This window comes from Entelurus aequoreus, linkage group LG09, assembly GCF_033978785.1.
Source record: "Entelurus aequoreus isolate RoL-2023_Sb linkage group LG09, RoL_Eaeq_v1.1, whole genome shotgun sequence".
Taxonomy (NCBI): Eukaryota; Metazoa; Chordata; class Actinopteri; order Syngnathiformes; family Syngnathidae; genus Entelurus; species Entelurus aequoreus.
The window spans coordinates 19,496,694-19,514,470 of record NC_084739.1 but is presented as its reverse complement, the minus strand read 5'-3'; the positions used below and the strand labels follow the sequence as shown (position 1 = coordinate 19,514,470).

Genomic DNA, 17,777 nt, shown 5'->3' with positions numbered 1-17,777 from the left:
TAGCTGTCCAAAGTCAGTAAGTCCCATTGGGTTAAGTTTTTCTCTTGCCCTGATGTGGGATCTGAGCCGAGGATGTCGTTGTGGCTTGAGCAGACCTTTGAGACACTTGTGATTAAGGGCTATATAAATAAACTTTGATTGATTGATACACCGTAATTTTTTTCAGTGGCGGAACATGTGTACCCCACATAGGCTTTCAGTGATGTCCCACTTAGTCCGACTTCAATAAATACCTTGCAAAATACCATAATTGATGTTGCCACGTGACCATAGTTTGGAGAAACACTACACAGAAACACATTTCCGCACTACTGGGCATTGAATCACCTCAAAACGGGATATTTTTCGATGCATTTAAAAATCAATAAACCCACATCATCAGTTAAAACATATCATACGTGGTACTGTCAAAACCAAAATTGTAAAAAACATATTAAAGGTGAAAAAATAAAACTCACAATTTGTAGCACCCATCCGACACTGTATAAGTCACTGGTATCCGCTCGCAGTTGGTTGATTGGCGGGCAAACCATCTCACCGCCGGGACAGCTTAGCTAGTTCCGGGGTCGGCTGACCTCGTCTCACAAGATCTAGTATCTCTTTAAATATCCTTCTCGAAAATGGCCTTGCAAATATATATCTGCTCTCCTTCTTTGTGGGTTAAAAAAGTGAATACCGGGGATTTCTCTGCTAGCCGGGGATGGCGCCGGTGCCACTTCTTGCTTTTGCAAATCACAACTTGTGATTGGATACTCCCTTGGGAGTGACAAGTGAGTATCCAATCACAATCACGTTAAACGTAACGCTACCTAGATGGGCTACTGTCAACAACTCGTGATCTGATTGGCTAATCGCAATTGTCTATCAACTGTATGTCCTTCTTTCGTTTACACTGCACAGCCGCCGCTAATGTTGATTCAGAAGGACTCCGGCAGAATTCATACAGCACTGGCAACAAAGTTAAAGTACCAATGATTGTTACACACACTAGGTGTGGTGAAATTAACCTCTGCATATGACCCATCCCCTTGTTCACCCTCTGGGAGGTGAGGGGAACAGTGAGCCGCAGCGGTGGCCGCACCAGGGAATCATTTTTGGTGATTTAACCCCCAATTCCAACCCTTGATGCTGAGTGCCAAGCAGGGAGGTAATTGGTCCCATTTTTATAGTCTTTGGTATGACTCGCCTGGGGTTTGAACTCACGACCTACCGATCTCAGGGCGGACACTCTAACCACTAGGCCACTGAGCAGGTGGCAAGCTAGCCGAATTCTGATTCGATAAAAGCTCTAACAAAAAAGACAAGCAACACTGGAGCCTAATATGACATGAAGAGAATATGATGAATACTTTTATATATTTAGGAAAGTAAATTAAAAATAAAATTAACTAATTTATGATCATGATTTATGTTAGGCCACTAGAGAAGGCCTTGCTGTGTTGCGGTCACCGTTAGAGGAAGTTAACAATACCATGTCAATATACAGTAAACAGATCGACATTTCATAAAAATGACCCATTACCATTAGTGTCTCAATTATTTGTCGACAAAAGCGAGGCCGACTTACAGGTTCCACTGTATTTCTTGTAGTTGAAACAATGCATTTATGTGTCATAACTGAATGATACAATACATTGAAAAGTAATCTATCAAGTACTGTCATTTGCGACTAAACTTAGTCAATAGTTTGCTGTTCTGTATGGTTGACTACATACTGAGAGCCATGTCCAATATTTTGCAGCTCAATATAGAGCAATGCTGAGTCCAGCATCAACACATATTGGAATAAATAATTCAATGGTGCAATAAAAAGCAGTGAAATGTACAATAGACGGTATGCAGGTCATTTGAGGATAAGGACCAATCCTCCCACTCATCTTACCGTATAACGTCCAATTGAAAACAAACATTGACTTACATTGTGTGTCAGCTCAAAGTACTTCTGGCAGGCCAGCTGGTAGTGCATCCCTTTGACCAACTCTAAAATCTGTAGGGAAAGGGAAGAAAAAGTCATGATGTGAACAAAAACAAACATGTTCACCCTGCAGATATAATTAACCAGTAGACAAGTATATTGAGGATTATTCTTAGATTAATGAGTTGACCTTTTGTTGAATTAACTTTGGAGGCAATTATGGATTCTGTTTTTTGTGAATGGAACATTAAACACTGGGGCGGCTTGCCATTAAAATGAACACAGATTCGTGGAGTAACGGGCGCCTCATTGGCATAGCTGTAGAATCAATTACTACAGCAGTCAGGGATCTGGAGAGACAATGTTGGCCTGAGGACCTCCAAATACCTGATTGATCCCACTGGGCGACACCTTGTAGGACTGAAGCTTCTGCTTCAGCAGCTCGTGGTCACTGTGTCGGAATGGACATCCTGGAACACACAAAATGAACGTGAAGACCTGGACAGGTCTCGAGGAATACAAGACAATGAACATGTACGCTACATTGTCAAATGTTGTGGGACACCTGGCTGCTACAGGAAGTGCAAATAGAAATAAATTGGAAAGTTGGTCACCACATTGCAGATATAACAGCTTCTGGTCCGACTTATTTTTTTTAAACGGTTGGAGTGTTTTTCATCTAGAAGACGTCAGAGGTCATGAATGTTGGGTGTCTGATGGGCTTTAACCTCTTAAGGCTCAAGCTGTTTGTTTACATGCTTTTTTATTTCTATTTGCTATTTGGGCTTATTGGACCCTAATTAGAATAAAAACTAAAAAGAATCTTTTTATATGATGTACTTAGTCCATAAGTACACAAATGTGTACTTCATGTGTAGTGACATGCTAATTTTTATTTTTATACTTTTTGTTCCCAAATTCCATTGTATGTTATACTCTTCTGACACCACCAGATAGCAGTATAAGTGTCCATAAGTCAGCACAAGACCCCAATTCAGTAGTGTACACAATTTTGGAAATAAGAGCTAAAAGGTGCTGTCCACGCATGTGGCCACTAAGGCCTTCAGAGGTTTTAAGACAGGGTTGGCACTTGCACACCAAACACATCAAACAACGCCTTCATGAACGTTGCTTTGTTCCCTTTGCATAAAACTGATCAAGATTTCTAATTAATAATTTTGGAATTGTCACCTCTGTTCCTTAAATCATTCTAAAATATAAAAGCTACAAAAACAATGTATTCTAACAATTCAAATATCCAACTGACTACTTTTTGGCCCCACAACATAAACTGATGCAATAGTTTATGTTAGGATGTAAATTGGGCTAACTGTTTTTTATTTGGTGCTATGGTGTCCCATTCAAAGAACGCTCTAAAATAATTTTCAAGGGTATTGAATTTATGTGTTGCTATTGATAGATGACAATACTAATGTTGTGTATGTTCATGTGTTATTATCTTGATGGTATTATTTATTACAATATATTTAAAGCAGTTTTGGAGAACTTGACATTCTATTCCTTTTTTTTTTTTTTTTACAATGACACTTTAATAAAAATTAAATTAAATTAAATTTTCTGCTCACTGACCTATCTCAGGGCCTAATAATGATAATAGTAATCAGCAAATAGTCATTGAAATGAGATAGTAGGTCAGATTAGATTAGATAAAACTTTATTGAACTCCCGTGTGCGTGTACCCTCAGGGAAATAAGGTTCCACTAGCAGCAACACACTATATACACGATGCATGCCAGTGGCAATAGCAGCACAACACACATAGTATCAAGTAATAAATAAAATAGTAGAATAAAGTATGATAAAAAATGTATGTATCATACAAACCAAGGCAGAAAGCATCGTCCGTGTGCCCTTCTCCATATTAAAACGGGAACTGCAGTTTTTTGGGGAATTTTGCCTATCATCCACAATCATTATGAACGACATGATGACGGATGGATTTTTTTAATGCAATCTAAATATGAAATAAATGTAAACAAATGTCCGCTTACAGCGAAGCCAATGGGAGCTCCACGATTTTGCCCATAAAACCCAATAAATAAACATTCAAAAACCGCCAACAATACTCCATTTACATTTCATGACATGAATATTAACCAAATAATAGTGATATTATTATTATTATAAGCGTGAGGTTTATGGTCATTCTTCACCTAAATGGGAACACACGCAAATCCTAGCAGCCGGCATTCTAATGACAGCAGACCTTGCACAGTAAGTGACAAATTGTTATGTTTGTTGGCTCTCATAAAGTCTGCAGTGAGTAATAATCAGTGATGAAAAAAAGAAAAAGAAAACGTGATGCATTTTTGAAATTAATGCGCCGCGTATGCTTAAAATGAGCAAAATACTCAAATATTAAATGTTAGTATAAATGTGCCCGTTACTACATTACGTATATACTTATATCATGTATATAAAACCTCAATGGAGGCATTTTGAGGTTTTTCCAAGGGCTTTATAGGCGGAATTGCGCAGCTCCTATGGATTTCATTGTAAGCAGACTGATCGCATTTATTTAATTTTGGAATGCAAAAAAAAAACATCCATCGTCATGTATTTCATAATAATTGTAAATTCCCCTTTAAGCTCCCCCACCAGTGAAGAGTTATACAGTTTGATGGCATTGGGAACAATGATGCTTAAAATGCTAAAAAAAATATATTGAAGACGTCAGAGGTCATTGTAGTACTGAAGTACCTTTTGAAAAAAATGGCTTGTTTAAATTGTGTGCTGGCATTTATTGACACGTTAATACAAAAGAATGAGGATGCATAAAGGACCTAAGGTTCAAGTGGCTCTGAGGCAGGGATATTCAACTGAATTGTTTTGGGGGCCACATTTCCAGAAAGCTAAGGACCGTGGGGCCGCTGCTTTTAAGAACCTCCTGCCAAAAAGCTAGTGAAAGAGATGCAAAAATGAGAGTACCTCACAAGTTTTTTAAATTAAAGGCCTACTGAAATTATTTTTTTTTATTTCAACGGGCATAGCAGATCCATTCTATGTGTCATACTTGATCATTTTGCGATATTGCCATATTTTTGCTGAAAGGATTTAGTATAGAACAACAACGATAAAGTTCACAACGTTTGGTCGCTGATTAAAAAAAGCCTTGCCTATACCGGAAGTAGCGTGACGTCACAGGAGGAAGAATTCCTCACAATTCCCCGTTGCTTACAATGGAGCGAGAGAGATTCGGACCGAGAAAGCGACGATTACCCCATTAATTTGAGCGAGGATGAAAGATTCGTGGATGAGGAACGTTAGAGTGAAGAACTAGAGAGGCAGTGCAGGGTGTATCTTTTTCGCTGTGACCGTAACTTAGGTACAAGGTCTCATTGGATTCCACACACTCTCCTTTTTCTATTGTGGATCACGGATTTGTATTTTAAACCACCTCGGATACTATATCCTCTTGAAAATGAGAGTCGAGAACGCGAAATGGACATTCACAGTGACTTTTATCTCCACGACAATACATCAGCGAAGCTCTTTAGCTACTGAGCTATCGTGATAGCATCTGGCTCAAATGCAGATAGAAACAAAATAAATAAATCCCTGACTGGAAGGATAGACAGAAGATCAACAATACTATTAAACCATGGACATGTAACTACACGGTTAATAATTCTCAGCCTGGCAAAGCTTAACAATGCTGTTGCTAACGACGCTGAAGCTAACTTAGCAACTTAGCAACCGGACCTCACAGAGCTATGATAAAAACATTAGCACTCCACCTACGCCAGCCAGCCCTTATCTGCTCATCAACACCCGTGCTCACCTGCTTTCCAGCGATCGACGGCGCGACGAAGGACTTCACCCGATCACAGATGTCTGCTATCCAAGTAAGTCCTCTTTGTTGTGTTGCTACAGCCAGCCGCTAATACACCGATCCCACCTACAACTTTCTTCTTTGCAATCTCCATTGTTCATTAAATAAATTGCAAAAGATTCACCAACACAGATGTCCAGAATACTGTGGAATTGTTCGATGAAAACAGAGCAGTTTGTATGGTGACACATTGGGTACGAATACTTCCGTTGCCGTCGTGACGTCACGCACATACGTCATCATACATAGACGTTTCCGACCGGAAGTTTAGCGGAAAATTTAAAATTGCACTTTATAAGTTAACCAGGCCGTATTGGCATGTGTTGCAATGTTAAGATTTCATCATTGATATATAAACTATCAGACTGCGTGGTCGGTAGTAGTGGGTTTCAGTAGGCCTTTAAACTCGCAGGCCACCAGTTGAATAGCGCAAATGACGAAAAAGAGCGGACCTAAACCTTAAGGAACACTACTAGTACAACTACAGAAGCTGAACAAATGACTACTGACTACATCTGACGTAAACAAGCTACAGCAACCTTAGTTACATAAATCAGATTACGAAAAAAACATGTAACTGCCAAAATGGAGAAGAAATAAAGGGGTGCCTTGAAGAATGCCTGAGTGATGTATGTCACAAATTTGGACCTCAGTGTTTGCGAGAAAGGTTAAAATATCAATGCAATGATCTGCCAATGTGTTTACAATGGCCCAAGTTCTTCTATACAACAGGAGCACTCAGGTGTTTTTAGGAATTTGCCGCAAAAATGTTTGTCTCCCAAGTTGTCAAGTGAACTCGGGGGCCCGTATGGTGTCAGTCCCAACCACCAGTTGAATAGTCCTCGTCTGAGGGGTTTACCCCAAATAATGATGATAAAAAAAAAATCTATTTTCCATTTCCTGTGTCTGATTCGCTGTTCCATCTAGCAGCTGTCAACTCACCATGATGGTCGCCTTGACTGGGTGGGTTCGACAAAATCACCTTCATGCAGCTGTAAGGAGTGTAGTCTGTCCTCTTGCCTTCTTTGCCAAACATGTGGCGGACGCTGTAAGCGTACGCTTTGTCAAACTGCGGAGAGAGAGACCAGGGAGGAAAGGGTGAGGGGGGACAAGGTTGGGGTGAAAAGAGACATTGTTATACATCATGTCAGTGTTGACACTGTTGTTGTCCCCCAATGAAATATAGAGCTATTAGAGAGAACCCGTGGCGTAGGTGAATCTGGTGGAGTTATGGCGAACACAGCCATTTTATTCTGCCTGTGCTTTTGTCTTGACACAGAAATGTTCATGCAAGCTTCACAAGAATGTGAGGGAGTGCTTTTTGTGCAGCCATTAAAAGTGAATTAAGGTGTCTTGCCTGTAAAACTCAAATAGTATATTGCTCCTACTTTCTCACATAAACACATGTAATAACCCATTCGTGGTGCAATAAAACCCTTGAACTTGCTAATGTAACAATCTAAGCATGCAATTTAAAACACATCAAGTCTTCTCCAAGTACGATAAATCTCTTATATTAATTATTAAGAGCCTCTCGAGATACATTAGAGGCAGTCTGGAGTGCAACACCCCCCAACCTCTTTTATTAAGATGAACTTTGACACCACGTGGCTACTTAAGTGTGTAGACACCAACATCATTTCATGTGTGACAAAAACAATGATTCTTGACAACAAATTCCACCTACTATAGATATAATATTGTCCCTCTATGCATCTTGATTTTGACATCTTTTTTGCAGATATTTTAAAAATGTTGTCATAAAAAAGTGCTATCTGCCATAAGTGTAAAAATAAGATGACCACAACATTGTAAAACTTATAAACTATGTACTTATAATATTTTACCACAAAAAATAAAGCAAATTAAATAATCTGTTCCGGAGTTAAGCTGTCACCTTTATAAAAGTGTACAGAAAATATTTTAAGGAACTTTACTATTTCACTGTATTAAAGAGGAACTGCACTTTTTGGGGGGAATTTTGCTCATCGTTCACAATCATGAGAGACAAGAACACACGTCTTTTTCTTTTTACGATTCTAAAGATAAAAAAATGCTGGCAAGATGCGGCTAACATTGCAGCTAATGAGAGTCACCTACGTTGCCCTAAAAGCCCTCTAAAACAACTTCAAATCCCTCCATCAACGTTTTACATACATGCTGTAAGTTTATATATAATGTAGTAACAGACATGTTCATAACAGTATGTACAATATTTACCACATTTTGTGTTATTTTAGGCATTAGTGAAACTTCTATCATTGGCACATTGTTTTCATTGCTCATAGTTACGTACTACGTACTCCCGTCAACAAATGTGTGTTCCTACTTCCGTCAACAAACGCATGTCTTATACAGCTTATAAACTACTGGTTATAGAAGCTGAGCGAACACAACGAAAGGCTGAAACGTTATTACAGACGATAGAAGGGGAGGGAGGCGAGCAAGTCATGACTTGGTGTTGTAAATGTGGTGCTTGTCAAGCTATGCCGACAGAAATGCAGGGCTTTTGCTGCACTCGGCACACAATGTTATTATCGATTGAAAGGCTTCTTGTATCTCTGACCAGGAGGACACTGCTCAAAGAAACTAACAAACTCTGCAGTCGTAGAAACATTTTCCACTTACTGTACCCAAACGGACAACTGTCCGTCGAGTAAGTCACTATAATACCAATCATGATACATGCAGCACATCATGCTTGTTAGTACAACTACATACACTGTCGAGCCAGCTGTGTACAAACAAAACATGAAATGTGGGCTTATGCTTTACATATACTGTAAAGTGATTGTTCATGCTTTTCCGTCAGTACAGATTGGTGTCATATCGCAGTGTTCTGCATTGCAAACTCAAAAGTGATTCAGCTGTTGACACAAAAGTTAGCTTTCCTCTTGCTAATGTCGTATCAGTGTGAGACCGTGTGTCTCTGGGAGTAAGGCAATGTGTTACTACTAGAGATGTCCGATAATATCGGGCTGCCGATATTATCGGCCGATAAATGCTTTAAAATGTAATATCGGAAATTATCGGTATTTTATGACTTTTTAAAACGCCGCTGTACGGAGTGGTACACGGACGTAGGGAGAAGTACAGAGCGCCAATAAACCTTAAAGGCACTGCCTTTGCGTGCAGGCCCAATCACATAATATCTACGGCTTTTCACACACACAAGTGAATGCAACGCATACTTGGTCGTATAAACAACTAACACTGTTACAAATATGCGCCACACTGTGAACCCACACCAAACAAGAATGAAAAACACATTTCGGGAGAACATCCGCACCGTAACACAACATAAACACAACAGAACAAATACACAGAACCCCTTGCAGCACTAACTCTTCCGGGACACTACAATATACATCCCCCGCTACCCCTACCCCCCACCTCGACCCCGCCCCCCCAATCCCGCCCACCTCAACCTCCTCATGCTCTCTCAGAGAGAGCATGTCCCAAATTCCAAGCTGCTGTTTTGAGGCATGTTAAAAAAAATAATGCACTTTGTGACTTCAATAATAAATAGGGCAGTGCCATGTTGGCATTTTTTTCCATAACTTGAGTTGATTTATTTTGGAAAACCTTGTTACATTGTTTAATGCATCCAGCGGGGCATCACAACAAAATTAGGCATAATAATGTGAGAATTTCACGAATGTATATATCGGTATTGGTTGATATCGGAATCAGTAATTAAGAGTTGGACAATATCGGAATATCGGATATCGACAAAAAAGCCATTATCGGACATCTCTAGTTACTACGCTAGAAAAACAGTACCTAAGTGTTTACTCTTACAATAACAATGTCGCTACAGCTTGAATATTCTGCAAGTTGCAGAACGTAAATGAAGTATTGTTTTCAGATGCATTTTTTCGGTGATATAAAGCAGAATGGATCGCTCCCATTAGCTGCATTGGTGGCCACCCAAAACAAGCAGATTATTACAAATTAGGATGCAAAAGATTAAATAAATTACATACATGTTATTCTCTCTCATAAAAGATTGTGAATGAAAAAAAAAATGAAAAAAGTGCAGTTAGCCTTTAAATCTGGGGTCTTAAACTCGCGGTCTCAGAGACGATATTTTGTGGCCCCCACAATATGCAAGTCTAATGTTAATGTGGCCCGCGGGTTTTATATGAATGGCACTTTACAGAATTGAGCTCAACAAACCTTCCAAGTCACAATGGGATTTGGCTTTCGGGGGCGGGACATTGACCGGGCTTGATGCAAGCAGAGAAACATTTCTCAATGATTGAAAGTTTTAGCAGCGTTGCCATGGAGTTTTGTTCCGAGCCTGGCTGGCTGCCTCATTTTTATTGGGCACACGTGGACATTCGTCAGAGCGCACTGCCTTCAGAACACTTAAAAAAAAAAAGTTTTTAAATTTGCTACCCAGCAGGACATTATACATATACTGTATGTCGTGGCTTACTGTGGTGGATCCCAAAAAGTGCAGAGGACGAGAGCAGTGAATGCGACAAATCGTTTATCGTCCACAATGTCGATGATTAAAAAAACAAAAACTGGGAGAAAAGGCGAGAAGGAAGGCGCATAGTGTTCGTCGGTTATAAGAGTGCCCGATAACCCGGTCCACATCGTCATTTGAGGGTAATTATTTTGTATTTGTATTTAGTGTGTGCGGCTTCTACACCGGTGCACTCTTAAGTACGGGAAATATGGTATTATCTTTTGATGCTGCCTTTGTTACGGCGCTGTTTGCTCTTCTCTGCACCACGACATAATGCTTGACATAATGTCTGACCCCCAAGTATGTTTAATGGCATCATAAAAGAAGCTCCATAAAGTAAGGAGCTTTGCAATGTATGTAGGTTTTAATACAGATGTAGCCGATTTAAATACCGGGATGTCGCTTTTGTTCCATATCGCCCAGCCCAAGACAAGTGAGATTACCTTTTCTACCTGGAAGGTGAATCTCTTCACAATAGCACTACATAGTTGACCATTGCAATGTATAATGCCTTCTACTATTACCAGTGTTTCCCACACATTCATTTATTTGTGGTGGCCCGCCACGAAAGAATTACGTCCGCCACAAATAAAAAATAAAATAAAATAAAATAAAAAATATATAAATTTTTTTTTTTTTTTGGCCTGGCCTGGCCAGCTTCTCAGGCAAATCATATAGTTGATGTAGATGCCCATATAGGCTGTTCGGATTTACTTTACAAAAGAGAAGTGTAGGATACTTCTGTTGTTGCCTTATTTGTATTTGACCTCTACTGTTTTCTGTTTATTTGTTACTGACTGTGGCAGGACACCTCTGCCTCTGTTTCACTTTATGTTGCTGGTAAATAATATGGTTGTAGAAGAAGGTTAAATTATTTAGTATGCACTAATTAAAGGGGCAGAGCTTTAAGAGACATTTTAGCTTTTATATTTTATGAGATATATTTTTTGTAAGAACCACAATTAATAAATATATTTCAGTGAATTACTTATTGTTCAAATCTGTATATAAGTATGTACATAAAGTGTTGTAATTATATTATGAAATGGATGGATGGATGGACGTTTAAAACAAAACTGTTATTATTAATTAGTAAGTATACATTTTTTGAGCCTTTTTAGAGAAAATCATATCATTGTAGTAAATTATGCAAATTACTCGATGATTTCATGGTGACCACGCCCATAGCCACACCCCCACCGCCACAGGTGTCTTGGCAGTTTATGGGAAACACTGATTACTATTGTCACGTTAGTCATACTGTAACCTCTGGTTCTATGGTTAGTGTTACACTTTACAAATAACTGGTACGATTATGTGGTAGTTTAACCAAAAACCACAAAAATGCTTATACACACATTTGGATATCATCCCTTTCATGCTACCCTAGTTTTAGTTGAATTCCAATTTGTGCAACTTATATAGTATTTCTTTGGTGTTATTTTACTTTCCACTGAAAGTGTGATAAGGACAGGCCTGTAATGCTCATGTGCCCGAGGTGGGGGAAAAATGAGTTTAGAGTTTGTCATTTAATCTCCAACTGCGTTAACGATAATCCTGGATGTACCCTAATATAGCTGACCTCCAAATTGGAGGAGTTTAAAACATCTAAGAGGGAGGAGGAAATTAAAAAACAGGAGTACAAAAGATGAATTAAAGCAGGCGAGCTGCATCTCACGAAGCATCTTGGCTCACTTGATCATCCACCCCCCTACATGAGGACGCATTTACAAAAACCTGCGGCGTTGGAGACGGCGAAATAGGACACAATCAAAGGGATTATGTGCAAGTGTGTATGTATAAACTTGGCATGGCTTCTTAGGCACAGTCCATAGTGACTGATCTCCCTCTAGGTCCAATCTGTCTTTGGAAGTAATTTCATTAAAATACTTCCATTGATAATCTACACCACAGGCATGTGCACGCTCAAGCAAGGTACCAGATTAATATAGCACGAGCAAGTTATATATTTACGAGTTAAAAAGTTACACTTTTTAAGGTCACACACTGCAGAAGCAGAACCACAAGATGAAGGAGGAAAGACAGATTTTTTGGTGATTTTGCAGCTAATTGTTACTGAGAACATAACCTTTTCTATCAAAGTTTGAGATTGGAACTCCATCCATCCATCCATTCATTTTCTACCGCTTGTCCCTTACGGGGTCGCGGGGGGTGATAATAAATAATGATAAATGGGTTATACTTGTATAGCGCTTTTCTACCTTCAAGGTACTCAAAGCGCTTTGACAGTATTTCCACATTCACCCATTCACACACACATTCACACACTGATGGCGGAAGCTGCCATGCAAGGGTGTTGGAGCCTATCCCAGCTGCACACGGGAGGAAGGCGGGGTACACCCTGGACAAGTCCCCACCTCATCGCAGGGCCAAACAACATTCACACTCACACACTAGGGCCAATTTAGTGTTGCCAATCAACCTATCTCATTTTACATTATTTCCTATACTGTCTCTGGAATATTGAGTTTGCAAATATGTCCAACTTTAGGAGGCATTTTCATTCACTGTGCAATAGACAGATATATTGGTAAAGTCTATTAATCATGTAAAAAAGTGATTGTACAAATATTAGAGCTGGGTGCTGGTAATACATTTTGATAGGTTTTATGCTGCTAATTCCAATAATCCATGAGTGAGATTGGCCGATAACAATACAAATCACATGTATGAACTGTAAACTTTTCCATGTATTTATGGTGAGCGTTTTAGAAAGTTAAACAATATCAACACACTATTTTACATCAACTACTCATTTAAATATTTAGTTTTTTCCCTGTGTCTAGAGAATTATTCCCCGAGTTTGCAAACATGAACAAAAACGAGACAAAAATGTATTGAGAAAAAAAATAAAAATCTACCTATCTAATTACTCCTGTATCGATATACTGATACTACCTGTGGTACCAACACCACAATTTATGGATCGGTCAGCACTCCTCTTACGTGTCGTGTACTAAGTGTGACAATGCTGACACAAACAAATGCTGTTGCTGTATATTATCCTCTTGCTAACTCTTGTTAATCTACTTGTTAATTTTTTGTTTTTGGCCACTTATTTTCTGCTGTAACGTGTTCCATCGACATGTCTTCAACTTTACTAAAACATATTTACTGATGTTATAGCTTAGTTATTAGCATGCCTGCTCCTGGCTTGCTCTTGGTGTGGGTGTGTAACATGTTTAGCCTCGTCTTCCGTTAAAAAAAGTTACTTAAAGGGATCATATAAAGTTTTTAACATGGGAATAAATTCAGTATTTTGTAAAAAAAAGAAAAAAAAGAAGAAAGAAAAGAAAAAAGAAAAGAAAAATACTTTATATAGTTACACAACAATAGTAATGTTTGTCTTTTGACCTATTACACACTGGTAGGGTTGTCCCAATACCAATATTTTACCAAAATGCATTTTGATATTTTTCAAAATAAAGGGGAACACAAAAAAATTGCATTATTGGCTTTATTTTTAATAAAAAATCTTACGGTACATTAAACATATGTTTCTTATTGCTATCGAATAACAATGTTGTCCTTAAATAAAATAGTGAACATACTAGACAACTTTTCGTTTAGTAGTAAGTAAGCAAACAAAGGATCCTAATTAGTCTGCTGAAGTATGCAGTAACATATTGTGTCATTTATCATTCTATTATTTTGTCAACATTATGATGAACAAACTGTAAACATTTATTATTAATCTACTTGTTCATTTACTGTTAATATCTGGTTATTTTCTGTTTTAACATGTTCTATCTACACTTCTGTTAAAATGTAATAATCACTTATTCTTCTGTTGTTTGATACTTTACATTAGTTTTGGATGATACCACAAATTTAGGTATCGATCCGATACCAAGTAGATACAGGATCATACATTGGTCATATTCAAAGTCTTCATGTGTCCAGGGACATAATTCCTGAGTTTATGAATATAATATGAATTTTAAAGAAAAAATATTTTGTGACGATAAAAAATATCGATGTAATCATAGTAGTATCGACTAGATACGCTCTTGTACTTGGTATCACTACAGTGGATGTCAGGTGTAGATCCACCTATGGTATTTGTACATTGTGACACTGGTGAGCTATCATATCCTCCTATGGTGTGTAGTGAAGCATGTTTAGCTATTCCTCGTCCTGCAGGGATGATACTCGTAAGAAACATACTTTATTTGTCACCATGGAGGCGAGGATTAGTGATTTAGAAGTAGCTAAAACACTGGATGGATGTTAGCTGCTAGTTAGCTAGCCATGTCTTAAAGCACCTCTTCCTGAGGTCGTTTCAGTGTTATAACCTCACCTTTATCGTTAGTTTTTAAGCCAAAATGCATCCATTCTCCCTTTTCTGTCTACACACTGTGTCTGTTCGTAAGTACTCTGTGTATGTGCAATGCCGAACATGCTCCTCTGCTCGTAAAACCAGCAATGTCAGGACGTGAGGACAAAAAATATATATATATGGCGAACCGGTACTTTTCAAATAGAGTATAGTACTGTTTTTGATTCATTAGTACTACGATAATATACTAGCACCGGTATACCGTACAACCCTACACACTGGTAATGTAAAAAAGTGCACTGGTAATAAAGCACGAGTGAATGGTTATGAGAGAGCTTGAGGCATATTTACAACTATTGTTGGAAAGACACATGAGAGGAAATCCTGCCTTTAAAATTAATATTGCTGTCAAGTTGTGCAAATCAATTAAATCAATTAAACTTGCTGTCTATGCAAGACACACACAGCATGATGCTCCAGATGTGTTCCGACACACATGTACAACAAAGACATCCCACTAACAAATTCTTATAAAAGAACAATTCACAGTGTATACAGATTTTCATTTTCCCCACACTCTCCCTCAGGGCCTCCCTTTCGGCATTGCTGGCTCCCATCATTTTCACTGTGCATGTTGCATACTAATGAAGCAGGTTTGTGCAGCCCACCAAAAAGACCACCAACTGACACAACACACAAACACAGCGTGTCCAGTGCAGTGTTGCAGTGGGTAAAAACACAACACCGTTACACATTTGGGAATTGAACATGGAGCGAAAGACGCCCGCAGTAAGCTCGAGTACACACGTGAATTTTTCCCGAAGACCAGATGGTGGAAGACACGAAGGACAGCAGGGGAAAACTGATGAGCAAGTTGTTAATTATTCTGCTGGTGTGTTTTTTGGAAAGCAGCAGGACATTGAAGCATGACACCAGGGATAATTTGTGTTTTTTAGCAAATACAAAACTCGAACAAACAACTACTACTGACATTGCTGAAAGTGGATTTTCACAGAAGACCGATGGAAACACATCTGTACTCGTTCTCCCATAGGTATTACATTAGACTACAAGTCAGGTGCAGGCAGCAAGACCTATTCTTTACAATAAGAATGAAGAATGAGATATATTTGCATGCATCACAACCGAGACAGAATACACTGCATCTTGTTTAAAGTTTTTTTTTTTTTTGCTTAGGGCTTCACTATAGGACTTTTACGTGATGGGGGTAAAGAGAAACACGCAATCAAATCAACATTTGATCATGTTGTGTGAGAAAGTTTGTACAAGTGCCTCATACAACTCAGCACAACTTAAGTTACAAATTTGCAACAAAGCATGAGGTGGACAGGCTGGTCCTTATAGAACAGGGGTGACCAAATTGCAGCCCAGGGGAAGCTTGCCTCTTGGTCACGTGATTGCAGCCCTCTTAAAGGTAAGAAAAGTTGGTTTTGCATAATCGGACCCCTTTATAAGTAAGCTGATAACTGTGCTATCCAGTTGTTGTATCTAATTATATAGATGTCTTACACTTCATTTGCAAGTATTGATATAGTAGATCTTGCATGCAGTTGCAATTCTAAGACGTTGGATGACAGTAGCCTGTAGACTATGCTGTGTTTCCCAGTCAGGGAGTAGTCTTTGTCATTGAGCTGAATCTAATCTTTTGTTGCACCTAAAAAGTGTTTGTACTGTAAGTATTGTATCGTACTTTCTGGGCTATAGAGTGCCCCGGATTTTAAGCGGCACCCACCAAATTTTTGAATAAATATATGTTTTTAAATATATTAGCTGCATCGAACCATAAGCTGCAGATATATACCGGTACAAACGATTTTGTAAATGTTTCTTTACATACCTTAATTGATTCCAAACAATGCCTGTCACACGGCAGTAAAACGGCTGACCAAACAAAACAGATGTCATCATCATGAACCCACAAGCTGCGGAAGCTTGTTCTCCAATCAGCTTTACAGACTCATTAACTCAACAGTGCCGTTTGGTGAATTTACGAAACTGACACCATACAAAAAGAATGTCATTGTAAGTTAATGATACGAACACGACACTGGTAGACGTGTTCGCATATTCGCTAATGCTAACAATGCTGGCTTGATTACATTACAATAGCACATACTGTACAAACATGCATGAAAACACTCCTAAAGACATTACACATGGGACGCTTCAGTAAGTGCAAATTGTTTTACAAATATTGCTTGGAGTGATGAATGAAGAATCCTTTGAAGCAGAAACGCTAAAGACAAATATAGAGGAAACATGATATACTTTACGGTTCAAGGGACGAAACAGGAAGTACATTTCAAACCGCAGCACCTGAAGTGAGTAAGCAAAATCGTCCACAAGATGGCGCCATAGCACAAACAGTAACACACCTTTTTAGTGTCTGTTGAAAACTATTTGTTGAATACAAAACATTGTTGCTGTCTGCGAATAAAAATCCCAAATTAGCTGCACTTTTTTAAAGTCTCAGGGTTCAAAGCATAGGAAAAAAAGCAGCTTATAGTCCGAAAAATACAATACTCTTTACAAAAAAAGCTGTTTGATTGTAACGTATATCTTAGTTGTAAGGTTCATTACCAAATTTGGAGGTGTTGAAAATACCATGTAAAATCACTAACAATAATCAGTAACAGGTCTATGGCAAATTCAATGTAAATTAGCATCAAGCTAGCGCAGTTAGAAAAGTGGAGCCTTACTGTACACTTGAGTGTTTTCTATCAGGAATCCTTGACATGTTGCTTGAGTGCTTGTTTGCCAACCAACTGTTTAAGCCAACCGACGTCACGTGCAACAAAGGTATCGAAATATGGCACAGTTAGATTTTAGTACTGATGAAACTCGGTCGGTGCCTATAAAATTACTGTATTCGGTACCCAGGGGCAATGACGATTCCTCTGAGACTGCAAGAGAAGTTCAGCATCTCCCAAAATGTCAAAATAAAGAAGTGGTCAAAAAGTACTTGTGTTTGCAGTTCATTGACTAAATATTTGCTAGAATACGTTCAACTTTTGTTCAGAATAAGCTACCTTTGCGACATTTGACGTAACTTTCTTCTCATTCATTGTGGTAGTGTCACAGTGCATTAACCGGTATTGAAACTGAGCATCTATTGACTTCATAGATAGGGTTTTTCCACTGCATTAAAACTATACAGTCATTGGATAATTGCTCAGCTTTGTCCAGCCAATCGGATGCTCTGCGTCTCTGG

At 38.7% G+C, this 17,777-nt stretch overlaps 1 protein-coding gene and 1 long non-coding RNA gene across 2 annotated transcripts in view; both read right to left on the bottom strand.

The window, feature by feature from the left end:
• LOC133657233 (uncharacterized) overlaps nt 1-17,777 on the bottom strand; it is a 972,718-nt gene that overhangs the window by 84,453 nt on the left and 870,488 nt on the right. The gene's annotated exons all lie outside the window — the stretch shown is intronic.
• The window catches only part of prim2 (DNA primase subunit 2), a 58,103-nt gene that overhangs the window by 4,255 nt on the left and 36,071 nt on the right, over nt 1-17,777 (bottom strand). Inside the window, exons 11-13 of the mRNA XM_062057654.1 lie at nt 6,711-6,837; nt 2,303-2,385; nt 1,919-1,987 (exon numbers count right to left, since the gene is read on the bottom strand). Coding sequence (XP_061913638.1) covers nt 1,919-1,987; nt 2,303-2,385; nt 6,711-6,837 — 279 coding nt within the window. The remainder of the gene's footprint in view (nt 1-1,918; nt 1,988-2,302; nt 2,386-6,710; nt 6,838-17,777) is intronic.